The 19,238-nt window shown below is 42.5% G+C and overlaps 1 protein-coding gene across 3 annotated transcripts in view; it reads left to right on the top strand.

The window, feature by feature from the left end:
• CEP78 (centrosomal protein 78) overlaps nucleotides 1-4,037 on the top strand; it is a 29,928-nt gene extending 25,891 nt beyond the window's left edge. For all 3 annotated transcript variants that reach the window (XM_044446768.1, XM_044446766.1, XM_044446767.1), the window contains 2 exons: nucleotides 1,944-2,097; nucleotides 3,173-4,037. In XM_044446768.1, coding sequence (XP_044302703.1) covers nucleotides 1,944-2,097; nucleotides 3,173-3,682 — 664 coding nt within the window. In that variant the 3' untranslated portion in view covers nucleotides 3,683-4,037. The remainder of the gene's footprint in view (nucleotides 1-1,943; nucleotides 2,098-3,172) is intronic.
• The last annotated feature ends 15,201 nt before the right edge of the window (nucleotides 4,038-19,238 follow it).

Raw genomic sequence — 19,238 nt, 5'->3', positions numbered from 1 at the left:
CTTTGTTTATCATTTTTCTGAGTACGTTAAAGTTGGCTTTCTTGAAGTCCAGGATGCTTGTTTGGTTCCAGTTACCCTTTGTCTCCTTTTATAATTGAGAATTCAAGTAACACATGGTCACTTTCCCCCAGAGTTCCCATGGTTGTTATTTTGTCCACCAGGCCATCCCTGTTAGTATTAAAACGATTCTCTCGTACCTTCCTCTACTTTCTGCTGGAGACAGTTGTCGGCAACATGTCAGGAATCTCTTGGAGGGGCCATGCTTGGCAGAATTTGTCTCCCAAATATAATCAGGGAAACTGAAGTCTCGCATGATGACTATATCATTCATGTTGGAAATGCTGGCAAGTTGCTTTTCAAAGGTTGCATCCTTGTCCTCTTTTTGGGTGCACAGTAATATATGCCAATAATTATGTTTTTCTTATTTTTTGCTCCCTTTAAATTTAGCCAGATGCTTTCATTGGGGCTACTAAGTTCCTCTTCTTGTATTTCTGTGCAATTCTTTTAATGGCCCTAACAATAGAGGCAGCAGCTACTCCTTTCTCAGTGCTGTGTATAAAATTGGATGCACAACACCAAAAGTACAACAGAAAAAGAAGATTCAGGAAGGCACTACTCCTCAGGCATAGTCGGGGAAACACTGGAGGCTTACTTACATTTGAGACCAAGACAATTCAGAGATCATCTTGAGTACATATGGGTCTTTGGCTAAATATTTACAATATTTGCTATCAGAGATAGGAGGATTCAGTATCCTTGCTCTAACGCTAATACACTAAAACCTTGGATTGCTAGCATAATTCATTCTGGAAACATGCTTGTAATCCAAAGCACTTGTATATCAAAGCGAATTTCCCCATGAAGTTCAATGTAAATAATAATCCGTTCTGTAACTTTTTTTTTTAATCACAAAAATTTGAAGCGGGCACGCTTGGGGAGGAGACAGATGCAATCAGGGGTGTGTTCAGTGGGGAGGTGGGCACGCTCGGGGAGAGGCAAGTGCAATCATGGGCGCACTCGGGGGACGATGCTATACTCACATCTGCAGCGAGAGAGAGAAGAACTGGCACTCAGTTGTGACGTGATGCCCAGCAGGCAGAGCGAGCGTAATACTTGTACTGCAAGACATCGCTTGTTTATTAAGTTAAAATTTAGAAAAAGTTTTGCTCATCTTGCAGAACACTCGCAGACCAAATTACTCGCAATTCAAAGTTTTACTTTATTTGATCTTGCTCTTCTCCAGATAGAAGCAGAATGAACTTTATAATCTGCTTAGTTTTCTAGTTTGATTTTGACTGTTACAATACAAATGGTTCTAGAATGCTCTTTTGTTTATCTTGTGTTAATTGGTTTGAGTATTGTTAGTTTTGCTTTTTATTTGTTGTTTCTTAGTGTTTGATTTTATTATATAAATTGTATGTTAGGTTTTGGAGTTGCAAAGATCAGGCTGAAATGCAGCTGTCTTGCACTCATCAGACTTCTTGTGGTTGGCCCTGGCTAGGAAGTGAGCCATGCTGAGATCAAGTTCATGACAGCTCAAGATCACTATTGGTTTCTTTGTGCAGAGTACTCAAAGCTCGCCAATCATGTGTGTAGAAGCAGAATTTTGCTTGCACAGGAGGCATATGGACAGCATGTACACAAGCCGGCCTCACAGAAACACTTGGACTTTCTTCCTGCCAGACATTCACACCAATTCTCAACATGAGGTGGATTTAGGGCAAAGAGGAAATGGGCTGGTGTCTGGGGAGCAAAACTGAAGAAATCTGATGAATTCTCACTCCCAAACTGGATTCCTCATGCACTGTATTAAGTTGACCTTTTATTTACTGTTCTTGTTATAGAAAAAACTCATTAAATTATGAGTTTATCATATTTATCTATATAATGTCACTTATACTCTGACCAGCTACATTTAGCATATTATTTCTTGTTTCATGTAGGCTTGGACAGCTTGCAGCAATGGCTGGGATAGACCAATCAGATTTTGGCTTATTACATCACCCCCAGATGAGTTCAACTCTAGCTAAACCTGCAATAACACAAAAAGAGAAATCATTTGAAGAAGAAAGACAAGAGCACATGGAGAATTTCAAAGTAAGTGTAGTAATAAGAGAGGAATACTGCCTGCCAAAACTAATGACTCTTGGTACCCTTTTTGCTCTTATCTCAAAGCCTTTCTGCATGGTTTTTCTTTTCTAACATTACCCTTTCTCTTTATGCATTTGTATATCCTTGTAAACAAGTTCAGAAAAGTTACTAGTCTGATAGGGGCTTGAGGAGGAGAAGAGGAGCACTCCATCATTTGTGTGCAATTCCTGTCACTACCAAACTTGACAGAGGCTGCTCTTAAATGTCTCCATGCTAGGACACTGTGCTTCAAATACTTTCCAAAAAGTGCTTGTCTTTTAAAACCTTGACTGTAAAGCTTGCAGTGAAATGCTGAATGATTTAATAACAGAACTTTAAAAACATTAGAACTATGAAATCCTTTAAAATGTAATAGAAACTGTTACAGGAGTGTGTGTGTGTGTATCAGTGTGTATGAAAATTACAAATAACAAAATTATGAGGCTTTACTCTTATAGCTGGACTCTGGTCTTCAAAAGCCAGCTGAAATGCTAAGGCCATGGAGTACTTCTAAATGATATTTGATCTTCAGACCTACACATGAAGGAAGTTCCATAGCTCAGGGAATAGCTATGTAGATAATTAATGTGCATACCTTAATTATCCTAATGTTGCCTGGATTGTGGTGGTTAAAAGGTCCCTTTAGTTCAGTACTTTGCTCTGACATGCTAAGTGGTCATGTACAAATGACCTGTACTTCAAAGCACTGAACTCTTAAATGTGAGGAAACTGTCTTTCTTGAGATTCACATCAATATATGCTATCAAAATTCTTTAGTAATAATAAATGAGCCAGCAATCAAAGAAAAAAAGTGTTAGCTGAACATTTGTAAGGTAGCATAAGAACTTGTGTATTCTTATGCTTTTTTGCTACCTTCCCTTTTTCAGTGTGAATAAAGAAACCAAAAACAGGCAGTCAATTCTGAGCAAACTTACAGTGTCTTATAACAGGTGGAGCAGCATTTCTCTTTCAATTCTTCTTAAGCTTTTAAATACAGCAGAACTGCTAGGGTTCAGTTGATGTTGATTTTTTTTCTTCCTAGAATGCTGGATCAGCTGCCCTTCCTGGCCCCACCTACTTCCAGTCTAATTTAGGTCTAAGTCAAAGTGCAAATAATGTCCTGCCTGTTACAACAAAAGTGCAAGAGCTTCAGGCCATTGGTCAGCCCCCACAAAGCTTATGGAAAGACATTGAAGGAAAAATTGGCAGTTGGAAAATGGAAGAAAATGCATCAAAAATCATCCAGGAGGAACCTTCTGAAAAGTGTGGCCAACCTGTGAAATTGGAAGCAAGAGATTCATCTGTGAGGCAACCAGTTACTAGTCAGCATTCAATCTCTGATTCCAGTGTAAATGTGTGTGGTGGGTATAGCAACAAATTCAGTGCCCCAACTAGTGAAAACAGTAAAGTAACTTCAAAAAGACTTCCTTATACTGCAAACTTTGCTGCTAGAGGAGATCAAAGTATACATCAAAGTGCTCCCTCTAGAAATGACACAATAGCGTCTGATTCTGAAATACGAGAAAGCATCCATTCTATGGCAAGTGTTTGAAAAAACCATTCCAGTGGGGAGCGTGTTCAGATCCATGCACTGTGTGGGTCTTTTGAAAGAAGTGTATCCTTAAACTATATGCAACAACCTATACTCTGTGGGGCTGTTTTATGTCTGTTTTCTTGCTGTATGTCTTAGCAAGAATACATTGGCAATTTCCAAAAGAATTGATTGTACATTTTCATTGTATATGATTTTATAAAGGAACTCATTTGATGAAATCATTTTAATGTATAATTCTAATGTGAGTAATGTTTAAAAATGATTACAGTTCCAAGTGAATAAAATGACAAAATGATTCTTTTTTAATACCTAATGTTATATAAAAAGTTATTCATCAACAAATTGGATTTCCATTAATATTGGGGATCAAATAATAGAAATAAAAATGCTATGCCTCTTTTTAACATTGCCCTTTTTTGGTAAAAATAGAACTTGTTTTAAGAGAAGCCGTATATTATTTTAATTTATTTTAATATTTTATACCACCCCATTTCCATAAACTCTGGACAGTGTACAAGAAATTTAAAGCAACAGTGATTAAAATTGACTAAAGACAACATAGTACGTAAAACTGATTTGAGAACTAATCTAGGAAGGTTTATCAGAAGAGGTAACATTTTTAACTCCCTTTTAAACATGGTGGTCTGGGATATCAGATGAATTTCTCAGCAGACCATTCCACAACATAGGAACAAGCACTGAGAAAGTCCTCTGGATAGGTGACATTAATCTTACAGAAGCAGACTTCAGAAGGTTATCCCAAAAGACCTTAGCTGGTGAGGCAGAATGTCTGGGCAAAGGTGCTCCTGAAGGTATTTTGGGCTCAGCCTTGAAGAGCCTTAAAGGCTTACCAGTACCTTGTACGGTGTCTAGAAATGCATTGGCAGCCAGTGCAAAGACTTTAAAATAGGTGATATATGGTCTCTCCATGATGTCCCAGAGACTAGCCTGGCTGCCATATTTTGTACTATTTGCAGTTTCTAGAGTAGGCACAAGGGTGGCCCTGCATAGAGCATTTTGCAGAAATTGAGCCTAGAAGTTGCCAAGATGTGCACTATTGTTTTCAGGTCATTCTTCTCCAGGAAGGGATGCAGTTGGCAAATCAGCCAAAGCTGATGGCAGACACTTTTGACCAGCTTCTATCTGAGCTGTGAACACAGTCTTTCAGAGTGTGTGTGACTCCATCTAGAATTGGTAGACACACCTCTAATCCTGGATTCAGACCCTTAACAGCAAACATATCCATTTTGTTTGGCTTCAGTGTAATTTTGTTTTTTTCTCATCCAGCCCATTACCAGCTTCAGTCAGTATTTCAGAGAGGCAATGCTGTCTCTAGCAGCAGCAGCAGATGATGGTAAGGAGAAGTAGATCTAGGTGTTAATCAGCATACTGATAACATCCGGCACCACTTCTCCAGATGGTCTCTCCCAGTGGCTTCATGTAGATGTTAAACGACATTGAAGACATAATGGAGCCCTATGGGACTCCCAAAAATCAGCTTCTTAGAGGAGCAACAGTCCCCAAGCAGCACCATGACCAGGAACCAACCTGAGAGGTAGGAAAGGAACCACTGCAAAGCAGTGTCTCCAATTCCTAACACCCTCAGATGATTCAGAAGGATACTGTGGTCAATAGTATCAAAGGCCACTGAGAAATCTAACAGAATCAATGCTCCTGTCAGTTATGACTCATAGACGATCCACTAGAGCAATCGAAACAGTCTCAACTCTATGACCTGCTCCGAAGCCAGTTTGAAATGGAACCAGAAAATCAGTATCACTCAGGACTGCCTGGAGATGGAGAGATACCACCCTTTGATAGCACCTTACAAAGAAATGTGTGAGACTGATCTAAAGTTGTTAAGTTTCAGGGAATTTAAAATAGGTTTCTTGAAGAGGGGCTGTACAATAGCTTCCTTCAGGCAGGAACCCTACCCTCTCTGTAGGAGAATACTTTGTGTAAAAAAGTTAGGTGATTTCTAGCCTATTTAAAATGCAAGGTGTGTTTGTCTCAACCATAAAACTATGTTTCTGTCTGGAATAAATGATATGCCTAACATTGTGGGAGTTCATAGAAATAACACAATGACTGTTGTGCACTATGATTTTCCAAAGAACTGTTTAAGTGGTTCTTGGAGCTTTTAGAAATCATGTCTTGTAACAATACAGGTACAGGAGTGCCTGTTTAGTAAAGATGGCGCATGTGGTTTTAAAAATTGTTTTTGCCATTTGCTTTATAAAATGAAAAAGTGTCGTCATGAAACTTAAATGAGGCACAATATGGTCTGCCTAAATTTCAGAACAATCAATATGAGCAGTTGAGTTGTAGTACTTAACATTATTTTCTTTGAACAGCAGGTGTCAAGTGTTTGGGATTGAAAACTGACAGACAAACCCTTTAGTCTTTACAGCATTTCAGTAGTCAAAGAGTCAAGCATTTGCTGAGAGTGGATCTTTCTCCATTGGTTTTTGAAAAATTGGTTCCCCAGATTAAGTGATATACCTTTAAGTCTCAATTTAGAGGGTTATATTTAAACTGTGGACACAGGCATGCATGGTACATAGTGCTTTCTTTTTGAAAGTGCTGTTTCATTTCCCACCCAAGGCTTTCTCTATTGGCTTCTTTGTTGCTCCATCCTCATTATTTCCTTGCAGTTCAAAGGGACAGAACATCGCTTCACTAGGGAGTGCACTTCCCTAGGCAGTTGTCTTAGAATCCATGGAGCTTAGAATCCATGGAGGCAAGTACCAGAGCATCTGGAGGTGCCATCCATTTTTGCCTAGTTTTTAAGCTGAACAGGCAATTGCTAGCCCTTCAAGGGCACCCAAAGATTCTTGGGTATCTAACAGCTGTGTGCAAGCAGAGCAGCACACAACTTTTTAAAGAATTCATTTGACTATTTATTTTGGGTATTTATAAACAATCTTCATCCAAAAATACCAAGGCAGAGAACAATAAATATGTACACTCATAAAACAATAAAAAGCAGTAAAAACTATAACACAGTTTGTTTGAAATGCTCAGGTAAGTAAATGTTTTGACCAGCCACCAAAATGTCAGGAAAGTCATCAGTGATACATGGGGCACAATACAGAAGCATTTTCCTTAGTTACCATACAGTGATTAAAAAGAATACATGGCATGCACAGTATCAGTAATCCAATATGCAAGGTTACATATGAAGCCACTGCAACTGTGGTTCAACTAAATTTACCATGAATACAACAATTCATACTGACAAGTCAAAATCCCTCGTCAAGTCTTGAAAATGTCCTCCTGGTAAACAACCGATACCAACCTAGATTAAGACATTCTGTTTCAACCATTGAACACGACAGTGACTGTACATACTGATGCATCCTGAATTGGATGGGAAGCCCTCTGGACCACATCAAATGTAGGGAAGGTGGCAAACACGAGCTGACAAAACAAATTACTTGGAGCTACTTGCAGTATTAGGCTCTTCACTTGTTCCAGGACATCGTAGTGGACCAATACATTTAGATAGTGATGGACAACACGTGCACAATCTTCTACATCAACAAACAAGGAGGGACGAGATCAGTGTTACTAGCTCAGCTTTCAATGCACCTCTGCAACTGGTGTATACCCCACAATATCAACTTGCAAGCTGTACATGTGGCTGGTACCTAGAATGACGAGGCAGACTTTCTAAGCTGCCATACCAATTCCAACCACAAGTGGGAACTGAATTGGATCATCCGCCTTCAACTGTTCAATTGCTGGGGAACACCAATGATCGATCTATTCACCAAGAATCTCAACAAAGCCTGTAACTTCTACTACTTGAAGGCTAGAGTTGGACAGAACTCACTGGGAGACACATTTACGATCCAGTGGAACAATGCTTTCTTTTATGTGTTCCTACTGATCCTGATGATAACCAAGACTATAACCAAACTGAGACAGGAGAGAACCAAATTCATCCTAATAATTCCGTGGTGGCCTTACCAGGCTTGGTTCCCAATACTCCTAGACTTGTTTCAGGGGACATTGTATCACCTACCCAATTCACCAGATCTGATTTCAAGAGATCAAGGCAGAATCCTTCATCCAGATGTTCACACCCTCAACCTGACAGCATGGTTGACTCAATGACTGCCACAGAACAATAACTGGATCCAGAAATGCAAGCCATGTTACAATCAGCTCTTCACCCAAACACTAGGCGGTCATATGCACTGAAATGGAACAGGTTCGAGATTTTTGGTACTAATCACAATTTTGCAGCATCAAAGGCTACAGTTCAAAACATCTTACAGTTCCTTCTGTCCCTACACCAATTGACTAAAACCGACATCCATTAAAGTATACTTGGCAGCTATATTGTATCACAGAGGACAAATCGAGGGATCCTCCATCTTCTCTCATCAACTACTGTGCCACTTCCTGTGAGGCCTACAGAACCTAAATCCACCAATCCAGTCATTAGTCCCAACATGGAGCACGTCTGTAATATTTCAAGCGCTAACCAAGCCATCCTTTGAAGCACTCGCAATGACGGACTTAAGGGTGCTTTCATGGAAAACTTCCTTCTTGGTGGCTATCATATTGGCTTACAGGGCAAGAGAACTATATACTCTTCAGAAAGACCCACCATACCTGAATTTTCATAAGGAAAAGGTAATCTTACGCATAGATCCCAGCTTTTTACCCAAAGTAGTCACACCATTTCACCCGAACCAAGACATTGTCTTACCAGCCTACTTTCCAGCTCCTATACAGATCAAAAGATCATTTCACACACAAGATGTCCAGACAGCGCTGGCTTTCTATCAGAGCAGTTCAGAAAGACTAAACAACTCTTCATCCAACACTCCAGTCATGACAAAGGAACACCAATAGGGTCTCAACGCCTATCCAAATGGATGGTTGAAACCATCAAGCTCACCTATCAACTTGCTAAAATAGAACTTCCAGTCATCCCAAAAGGACATTCAGCTAGGGCTGTCTCAACCTCCACAGCATTACATGCTGGTATTGCCCTGTAAGATCTCTGCAGAGCTGCTACGTGGGCAACACCATGCAGTTTTATATGGTACAACCAACCATCTTAACACTAAAACCAGAAGGGATTGCTCATTTGGATGTGCTGTCCACTCTGTCATCCTACACTGACAACACGTTCCCACCTCCTAGGTATGGTAAGCTTGCTAGTCACCGATATGTGTGATGCACAGAGACCATGATGAAGAAAGGTAGGTTGCTTACCTGTAACTGTTGTTCTTCAAGTGATCATCTGTGCATTCACAGAACCCACCTGCTGGCCCCGCATCTGTGTTGGTGATCACTTCAAGATGATGCTGATTTATGACCTTCTAATACACCAGCATCACTTGGAGAGTGCACAGCCTGTCTTCAGATAGACTGGCAAGAGGGCGGGAACTCCACCTATTTATACTGGGGGAGGGCAGTTTCCCACCAAAAGGATTAATGCTGAGAGAATCTTCCCGAACACAGGTGCAGCATCCATATGTGTGACAGATGACCACTTGAAGAACAAGTTACAGGTAAGCAACTTGCCTAAATCATGGGCTGCAGTTTGGTTAGCAACTTGGGATACAATTGCTTTTGTACTATAGAACACTTATTCTAGTCCTTAAACTATTATTTGGGGGAGGTAGTTTATGACTGGGAAAATATTTCATCATTACTTTATGTTGATGTAAAATCTGAGTTTTATTTAGGGTAATATTTAAGGTAATATAATATTTGTATTTCTTTTTCTCTTGCTTGATGGATTTGCATATTATGCAAACACACCATGGCAATAAGCCCAGACCACCTTCAGTGCTTCCAACAAACTCTTGGACTCACTGTGTGCTTGCCCCCCAGTCCTCTTGCGGGGATCCTAGGGCATTCTACAGCAGAACCAACTTATCTTCTCTCCCCTGCCATAATGACAAGCTCCTTCTGCCTGCTATTTTTTCCTGCCCTTTTCTCTGTTTCCCCCCTAGAGATTGCAAATGGAGATTTCTGAATTGACAACCCTAACAGCCCCTCTAAAGTACCCAAGTGATATATTGGAAGAATTGTTCTTTGTGGTCTCTGTGCACCACTTATGGTTATGCTTAATTTATAACTGGTAAAGGCCTGGTAATGAGGGCAGGAGTCAATGACATGATTTTCTCTGAAGCAGAATAGGCAAAAGAATTGCCCACTGCTAGGTAGAAGTTTGCTCCCACAGTGAATGCACTTCTGCAAGGGAGTCTGCAAGGACATAGTGTCTGTCATGAGTACATTTTGTTTGGATATGATGTCTTTAACTTTCTTTAATATTTCCCTAGCTTTCTCTGGGCATGTAATGCTGCTACAAGGAATTCAATTCCAATCTTATTAATTAACCTTGCCCTCAATATTGTTCCCAAGCTATAAAGCTCCTTCTTTAGACTACATGGTCCTCAGGATGACACCCTGCTATTAACAAACAAAACATTATTATACAATTAGCATATTGGTTTCAAGATGTTCAGGAACTTATTTCCTCAATAAATAATGTGTAACAACAACTTCTGACTGAGGTATTTCTTCCCATTCACAAACATTCTCACTCTCAAATGCTCTCTCTCCTGAATGCACTTTGACCAGTCTTTATCTCAGTTTAATATTTCCCTTCTGTACTCAAGTTTCTGTCAGCTTTTCTCTCACACACCCTTATAATACTTGACAATATTAGGTTTTGACTCTCCTTAGTCGCTAGTATGTCCTCTAAGTCTAAGTATTCTACTTCCTTCCCTTCCCTTATGAATTCTAATTGCCATTCACAGCACTATGTGGGATTCTAAAGAAAAGGCTGCCTCTTCAGATACAGCAAGCCACTGATTCACCACAACTCTCTTTGTTACCTGCTGACACACTGATAATATCAATTTCTGGGTGACTTATGGCCAGTCTCTGTTTCCCAGCCCCACATACCTCACAGGGTGGTTGTTGTGGGATAAATAGAGAGCAGCAGGAGGAGAACAATGTAAGCTGCTTTGAGTTATTTAAAAAGAAAAAAAGGCAGGATATAAATCCAATATATAAATAGTGCAGTATATTAACAAGGTTAAATTGTCAGCCCGCAATCCAGGCTCTTTTTATTAAAGATAAGCATGCTACATTCCTTTTGCATATATGAATACTTGGTCATGTCTAGTAGAAATTAAATGAGTCCACTGACCAAACTTTATTTTCAACCAATTAAATATAAATAATCACCGACCTATACAGTTAGGTCTTTGCCAATAGATTACTGTCTTTAAGGAACAGAAGTGAAACTAAGCTGCAAAGAATTGAGTTAAATCTTTTGATGGGCTCATTGATTTTGCAGTAGGTGGTGTTTAATGTAAGGTAAAATGAAGTAGAAAAGCATCTGGCTGAGAAAATTAGAAAGTGCCTTTGTACCAGTTTGAGGTAGGTAACTGAAATGACATCTGCTGTAAATGGAAAAGAATTTGTAAGCCAAGGTGTGAAGCAAGTCGTTGTTGCATATGTAATACAAAGACAGAAGCATTTGGTTTGAGACAGCCTTCTAGTGTGACACCTTTTCAGATGACCATCTTCTCCTGGCTAAAACTTTGCAAGCCACATGGGAAGCTTTGCAAAGCTTTTCAAGCTTTAATGTTTCAAATAAACAGCTTTCTATAGGGAATTGCACCCACATAGTTCTAAAGGTGTCATTGCAAATGGATTAGGCCTATGCTTTTTTGCAACATGATTGTATACAAATACCTACTATAAGACTTCTCTGAAGAAAAAATGTTTAATAAAATTATTAATTAGAAAGGTATGGAAGAAACATTGAGTCAGCAAAAGAACAAAGACATTTAATGTCCAACACAATTTGCTTGATTTAAAAGGATGTCATTTCATTTCTTTACACATAATTAAACTGCTGCAGTGGATAATGAGCTACCTTTCAAGAGTGTTTGGAAATGTTCCCTAGGTCAGAACAAAACATGTTGTTGTTTATATTTCACTTAAAACCTATTTGGTTTTTCTACATGTTCCATACAATGATTACCTTTTAGGCATTCAACAAGCAATAAATATACCTGTATGTATGTGCATGTGTAAACAAGGCCCAATCCTAACTCATACTGGATGTCAGCATACTGTGAATAATTAGTTACCTTGTCTATGTTGGAACAAAGTGAGTATAAACTTTGCCATAATATAGCTGGTAAAAAGCCTGACAATGTAAGAATAGCTTTCGACTTAAGATAAGACTCCTGATTTGCTCAAGAGTGGACGTTATCGTTCTTGTTCACTATTAGAAATGCTAATGTCTCTGTCCTGAAAGGTCTTCCTTTCCACCTCCATCCGTGCCACCCGGACCCCGCCGCTGCTCCGCCGCCGCCTGCTGCTACCACACCGAGGCCAGGACCACCGGCCCAGGCCCCTGCTCCGGCCCACTTCCCCGGGCGTGTGTGAGAGACGTGCCGGGGCGGGGTGGGGCACGGGGAGGGGCCCTGTGGCCTATAAAGCGCTGGCGGTGTCTGGGGGTCGGCGGCCTCGGGCCGACGGCCGAAGGGCGGTGATGCCGTTTGGGGGTGGGCCAAGCGGGGGGCTAGGCTGGCCGGGGGCTTTGGTGGTTGTCCTTGGTTTCATTCGTTTGTGGGTTGGCAGTGGTTTTAAGTAGGATGTTTTTAGTAATTTTAATTGTAGGTTTTGGGTTGCTTTTAATTGGTGCATCTCGTGCTTTACTATGATGTTGGCTGGGGAGCGCATGGGCGCTGCCATTGGGGTGGTGATGGGCAATGGACGTTATGGTGTTGGGGGTCTAACGGGTCTGCATAGAAGGAGGAGGGACAGATGGTTAACACCTGTCCCTCTCTCTGGTTATTCCTGCAACCGGCGGGTCCCAGGTAGACTTGTCAGCTGCTCCCCGGGCCTGTCGGTGCTGTTGCTTAATGCCAGGTCGGTCCAAAATAAGGCAACACTCATCCATGATCAAATCATGGATGAGAGGAACGACCTGGCTTGTATCACAGAGACCTGGGCGGGTGAGGGGGGGATGTCACCCCCTCACAACTGTGCCCGCCCAGGTACCTGGTCCAGCACCAACCACACTTGGAGGGGAGGGGGGTCGCTCTGGTATATCGAGCTTCTATCTCCCTTGTGGGGCTTCCTGTCCTCTCGAGGCCGGGGCTGGAGTGCCTCCACTTGGTGTTGGGTGACCAAGACAGATTGGGGATTCTGTTGGTGTACCGTGCACCCTTCTGCCCAACAGACTCCCTGCCTAAGCTGACGGAGATCGTCTCGGACCTGGTGTTGAGGACTCCCAGGATGTTGGGGACTTCAATCTCCATGCCAAGACAGTTCTAACCGGGGCGGCTCAGGACTTCATGGCCTCCATGGCGGCCATGGGGCTGTCTCAACACGTCAGTGGCCCGACCCATGAATGTGGACACACTCTGGACCTGGTTTTCTCGACGGGATAGGAAGAGGGTGATCTGAGGGTGAGGAATTTAAGTTTGACGCCCTTGTCATGGTCAGTTCACTTCCTCATAAGGTTTGAGCTCGAGAGCGGCCTTTCCCTCTGTAAGGGTACGGACCAGATTGTATTGGTCCACCCCCGGAGCCGGATGGATCCTGATGGATTCCTGGGGGATTTTCCGGTTGACAAGGCTGGTGATCCTGTTGATGCCCTGGTTGAACTGTGGAATGGGGAGATGACCAGGACTATTGACACGATTGCTCCCAAGTGTCCTCTCCCACCTGACAGAGCCCGTTCATCTCCTTGGTATACACCTGAATTACGGGCGATGAAGCAGGTTGGGAGACGTCTAGAGCGTAGGTGGAGGAGATCACGGGGTGAATCTGACTGAAAACACTTAAGAGCCCATTATCGGGCCTATGCTGTGGCGGTGAGGACGGCAAAGAAGAAATCCTTCTCCGCTTCCATTGCCTCCTCACAATGCCATCCGGCGGAGCTCTTTCGGGTGGTGCAAGGGCTGATACATCCAGGCCCAAAGAAAGATCTCATACCACCCTCAAAGGCCCGCTGTGACGACTTTGCCAGGCATTTCAAGGAGAAAATCGCTCAGATTTGTCACAAGCTTGACTCTACTATTGAACCAGATTCTACTGAGGAGATGCCAACAACGCCATCGAGTCCACAATTAATGGATGAATTTCAGCTGTTGCGGCCTGATGATGTGGACAAGGTGCTTGGACAAGTACGCCCTACCACCTGCTTACTAGACCCATGCCCTTCTTGGCTACTCAAGAAAGCCAAGGACGGGATTGGCACCTGGATCCTGGAGGTGGTCAACGCCTCTTTAAGAGATGGCCAGGTACTGTCCTCTTTAAAAGAGGCAGTAGTCTGACCAGTCCTAAAGAAGGCATTCCTGGATCCAGAGGTGGCCGTCAATTATAGACCAGTGGCCAACATCCCGTTTCTGGGCAAGGTGCTAGAGCGGGTGGTTGTGGGACAACTCCAAGCATTCTTGGATGAAACTGATTATCTGGACCCATTTCAGTCTGGCTTCAGACCCGGGTACGGCACTGAATCTGCCTTGGTTGCTCTGTACGATGACCTGTGCAGGGAGAGAGACAGGGGGAGTGCGTCCCTGTTAGTTCTCCTGGACCTCTCAGCGGCTTTCGATACCATCGACCATGGTATCCTTCTGAATAGGCTGGCGGGATTGGGAGTTGGAGGCACCGTGTGGCGGTGGTTCCGCTCCTATCTCAACAGCCGATTTCAGAAGGTGGTGCTGGGGGACTATGGCTCTGCGCCATGGCAGTTATGCCATGGAGTTCTGCAGGGGTCTATTTTGTCCCCCTTGCTATTCAACATCTACATGAAACCGCTGGGAGAGGTCATCAGGAGGTGTGGGCTGCGGAATCATCAGTATGCTGATGATACCCAGCTCTACCTCTCGTTTTCCACCAATCCAGGTGAGACAGTGGCTGTGCTGAACCGGTGCCTGGCCAAGGTAATGGGCTGGATGAGGGCCAATAAACTGAAGCTCAATCCAGACAAGATGGAGGTCCTGTTGGTGGGTGGTTCAGGACTCGGGATGGGGGACTTGGGCCTTGTCCTAAATGGGGTTGCACTCCCTCTGAGGGACAGGCTTCGCAGCTTAGACCCTGAGCTGTCCTTAGAAGCCCAGGTGACGGTGGTGGCGAGGAGCGCTTTCCTTCAGCTTCGGCTGATCCATCAGCTGTGTCCCTTCCTGGAGAACGATTGACTGGCGACAGTGACACACGCACTGGTAACTTCCCGATTAGATTTCTGCAACGCACTCTATGTGGGGCTACCCTTGAAGACGGTCCAGATACTTCAATTGGTGCAGAATAGAGCTGCCAGGCTGCTGACGGGGACTGGGCGTTGTTCTCATATAACCCCAGTTCTCCGTCAGCTCCACTGGCTCCCGATTGAAGTCCGGGCCCAATTCAAGGTGTTGGTTATGACCTATAAAGCCCTCAACGGCTTGGGCCCTGGGTATCTAAAGGAACGCTTGTGTCCATATATGCCCTCCCGCCCCCTGAGATCAGCGGCAGAGGCCCTTCTCCGGGAACCCTACGTGAAGGATATTAGGAGGGTGAGCACCCGGAGGAGGGTTTCTCTGTGGTGGTGCCCCACCTATGGAATGCGCTCCCCAGAGAGTTCAGCCTGACGCCGTCGTTATTTGTTTTTTGGCACCAGGCTAAGAACTTTTTATTTAAAACTTATTTTAAGTGTTAATTTATCATGGAGGATTAAAAAAAATTAAGCTGAGATGCACCGGGTTTTAATATTTTTAGTGTATAAATTTTTATATGATTTTGTTTGTTTTTGTTTTGGTTGTGAGATGCCCCGAGGCTTTGTTGCGATGGGGGCAGCATAGAAATTTTTTAGATAGATAAATAAATAAATATCCTTTTAAGAGTTGCTAATTGTTTACCTGTCCTGGAAGTTCTCTCTTGGTATTGTCTTAATTCTGTTTGTTTTATTCTAATGTGCCTCTAGTATCCTGTGTAAGTGATCCCCCACCTCTCCTCCAAACTGTATATATAACTGATAGGATATAAAAGCATCTTGTACAGACTCCATCTTTGTAATCCCTTCAGGAGCTACCTACATGCAGTATGAATTTCCTGCATGCCCAAATAAACTGTAAATGCTCCGATTTTTGCACTCCCAGCGGACTCTCTTTTTATCCACCCTACTTAAAAAAAAAAGAATGATCTTTGTCATTAAAACCGAATTGATGGAAAATTAAAAATACTGAATTTGTTTCCCACAGAGAGCTCATAGGTCAAGAATAACTCAATGGCAGAATATTTTATAATACTTCATTCTTGACTAAATGGTATCGAGGAAGTTAATTTAGATCAAGAGTCCTTAAACTTTTTCAACAGGAGGCCAATTCACTGTCCCTCAGACAGTTGGGGGGCTGAACTGCACATTAAAAATTAATTAAATTAAAGTAATTTAAAATTAATTAACATTTAAAAAATCAATTAAAAATGTTTGATCGCTTGCTTGGAGAAGGCCGCGGCGGAGGTGTGGGAGCCCCGTGGCTTTCTTCGAGCAAGTCACTCTACCTCAGCCTGTCCGCTCCGGGCTCAATGAGGTGGCAGTGGTGGGTGGTGGGCCCAGGGGCAGTTAGGCGGCGGCAGCCGCTGGCTCAGGGGTGGCAAGGCGGTGGGCTCGGTGAGGCAGAGGCAGCAGCGGGTCTGGGGGCAGCAAGGCGGGAGCAGCTTGATCCCTCAGAGAAGGCTGCACGGCCTGGCCGCCCCCGGGCTTGCATAATTAAAAATAGATTTAAAAAAGGTATTTTTCTTACCTTCAATCCTTTTTTAGTTTCTTTGTTTTCATTTCTCTCTCTCTTCCACCTGCCTCTCTCCTGTTTTCCGCTCCATATTCCCACTCTGTATATGCGTGCAATGGTGGGGGGGTGGGGAGAGCCAGCACACACACAGTTGAGCTGTTGCAATTTGGCGCATGTACCAGCTCTCTCTCTGCTCAGTTTTAAAGTACGTCTGTGCCTGCTCAGAGCTTTTGGGCTCGCTTGGAGATCGTTTTCTCCAAGTGAGTTCAAAACCTCTGAGGCGGGCTGAATAAATGGACATGGCGTGCCGTAGTTTGAGGACCCATGATTTAGATGAATTGCACGCTAGCAACAACGGTTTGGCCTTTATCTAAGGCTTTTCTGTTTTTACAAAAATAAAACATCTCTTTTGTGTTAAAAAGTGCAGGCACAAAGTATATGGTTATGGAAGAGCATAAAAAGTATCATTATAGTTGTGTTATCATTAAAAAAAAATCCCAACCCTATTCATGATGGTTAATGATTTACTTTTGAGTACTTTTTGCTGGAGATGGCAAAAGTTTAAAATCAATACACTGACCTTTTTGTTGCATAATTTATCACAATGCCTTGTATTGCCTATTACCTGGAGTTGTAATTTTACAAGTTTTGTGCACTTACTGATGATGTAAGTTTGAGGTATTTGCTTAGGTTGGCTACTTGGGACAGTTTCTCAGTAAAATGCAATTCTTCTGCAAACAGAATCATTCTGCAATTCTTCCACATGAGGCACTGGTCTCTTGGTCCTTCTAGAAAATCTTCTGTAGTAATTTCATTACTCTTGCCAGCTTCCTGATGAAAGTCTGTCCTTCATACATGACGTTAGTTTGCTCATTTCATAATGTGTAGAATGTGCTGTGAGGGCAATTCATATTCTTAAAATTCAGTAGCTTCCTCCATCTACCGCATGGCTTTCAGTGAGGTATTATATTAGTTGTTTCTTTGAGTAAAGTGTACTCTAGTCTGAAGTAATAAATGAGCTTCCCTACAGTTTCCCAATATAACACTGAAAGAGTATTTCATATCCTGATTTCCAGCCCCTTCTCAATGAGGCAAATGTGGAAATAATTGGTTTTCTGACAGGGTGAATTTAAGTAACTGCCTTAACTAAGTTAAACCATTGGTCCAATTATTGTGCTCAATCTCATTTGCAAAATTTTCAAGGGCATACAGACACTATCATTTTCCACTTCCATTTTTTTTACTACTACTTCTATCTTTTTACTCACTGCAGAAAATCTTTGTATTTACACGTGACAGACAACGAATTATAGAATAGGCCAAGTCCCTGTATCTCTAGGTCCTTCGACTAGTAATTCTCATTCCCCCCCCCCCATGTTTTCTATTTGAAATCTAGTTGGATCATGGGGTCACGGCAGACTTCTCAAATGTATTTGTTGTAAAAATCAGCACACACACATAATTCATATTCTATTTTTTTCTTTCAGCACCATCACCATCATAAATAATTGCACCATGTTGCAAAGATCATGGCCCCTAGAAAGGATCCTTTTAACTGCTAAACTTTAGGGAAATAATTTGTAGACTGCACTAATGTAGCATTATGAAATTCATGAGCCTTGATAGCCTGCTTGGCAATCCAGCTGTGTCAAAACATGTCAGTTTTTCTTGTCAGAAAAGAATCAGATCAAATCCAGGAGCAAGTACAGAAATTCTTGACTGTTCTGTAATTTTTCCACAGACCATATGAATGCATTTGTTAATCTAAAAGCAAAAGATAATGTCTAACAGTTTGCAGCTCAATGCTGCCAAATTTCATGCTTGTAAGGTTGCAGGCAACTATAGCATTGTGGTATATGCATACACTGGGCCATAGACTTTTGTACTATTGCAGTTATGGTTTAAACAGAATGTAACAAATGGAAGATTGTTGTACCAGAGACAGCTGTAGTAACAAATCAGTATTGCATATCCACACAGTACTTCTAGTTCAGGAATTACTGTGCTGCAAAGCAGTTGCATATGGAGCTGCATTACAATGGATGTGTTGCTGGGGCAGGGGGTATAGCAAGAAAGCAGCAACAGTTCACTGGTTGTTTTAGAATCATCCATACAATCCTACTCTTAAAAACCACATTAGAGCTACTGCCTTTTTAAGCACTTTCAAGGCAGACTTCTGCAAAGTTGTTCTTGACCTCCATGCATTCACACAGATGGACTGTGCACCTGCCTGGGGCCTGCTTCAGGAAACTTCGATAAGCTGAGGAATTTTTGGCAGAAACCCTCCCTCTAATATCCCTAGTGGCTTATTCCCTTGATTACAATTGTCATTGCCTTAGAGAACCTTTTTTGGACCATGATTACTGAATCATGCTGTGGTTTTATTCAAACGTTTTATTGTTTTCTTTTTGTTTTCCTTTACCACTGGAAAATTTGTCTAACCCCTTCAGGCCATATGGCCTTGAAGGTGCCCTGGAATTCCAGGTGGCATCTGCAGGAAGGAGGGCTTTCCTTCAGCTGAGGCTGAAACATCAGCTGCATCCTTACCTGGAGGGACAGGGCCTAGCAACAGTAGCTAATGCACTGGTAACCTCCAGTTAGGACTATTGTAATGTGCTCTACATGGGCTGCCCTTGAAGATGAGCTGGACATTGCAACTGGTTCAGAACAGAGCTGCCAGACTGCTGACAGGGACCGGTGGATGAGAACACATCACACTGGTCCTATATAAGCTACACTGGCTACTGATTGAAGTTGGGGCCCAATTTAAGGTATTAACAGTAACATAT

Source organism: Varanus komodoensis, unplaced genomic scaffold (assembly GCF_004798865.1).
Source record: "Varanus komodoensis strain SLA01 unplaced genomic scaffold, ASM479886v1 scaffold5, whole genome shotgun sequence".
Classification (NCBI taxonomy): domain Eukaryota; kingdom Metazoa; phylum Chordata; class Lepidosauria; order Squamata; family Varanidae; genus Varanus; species Varanus komodoensis.
Note: the sequence above shows the minus strand (reverse complement) of the source record. Positions and strands in the feature narration are given on the sequence as shown.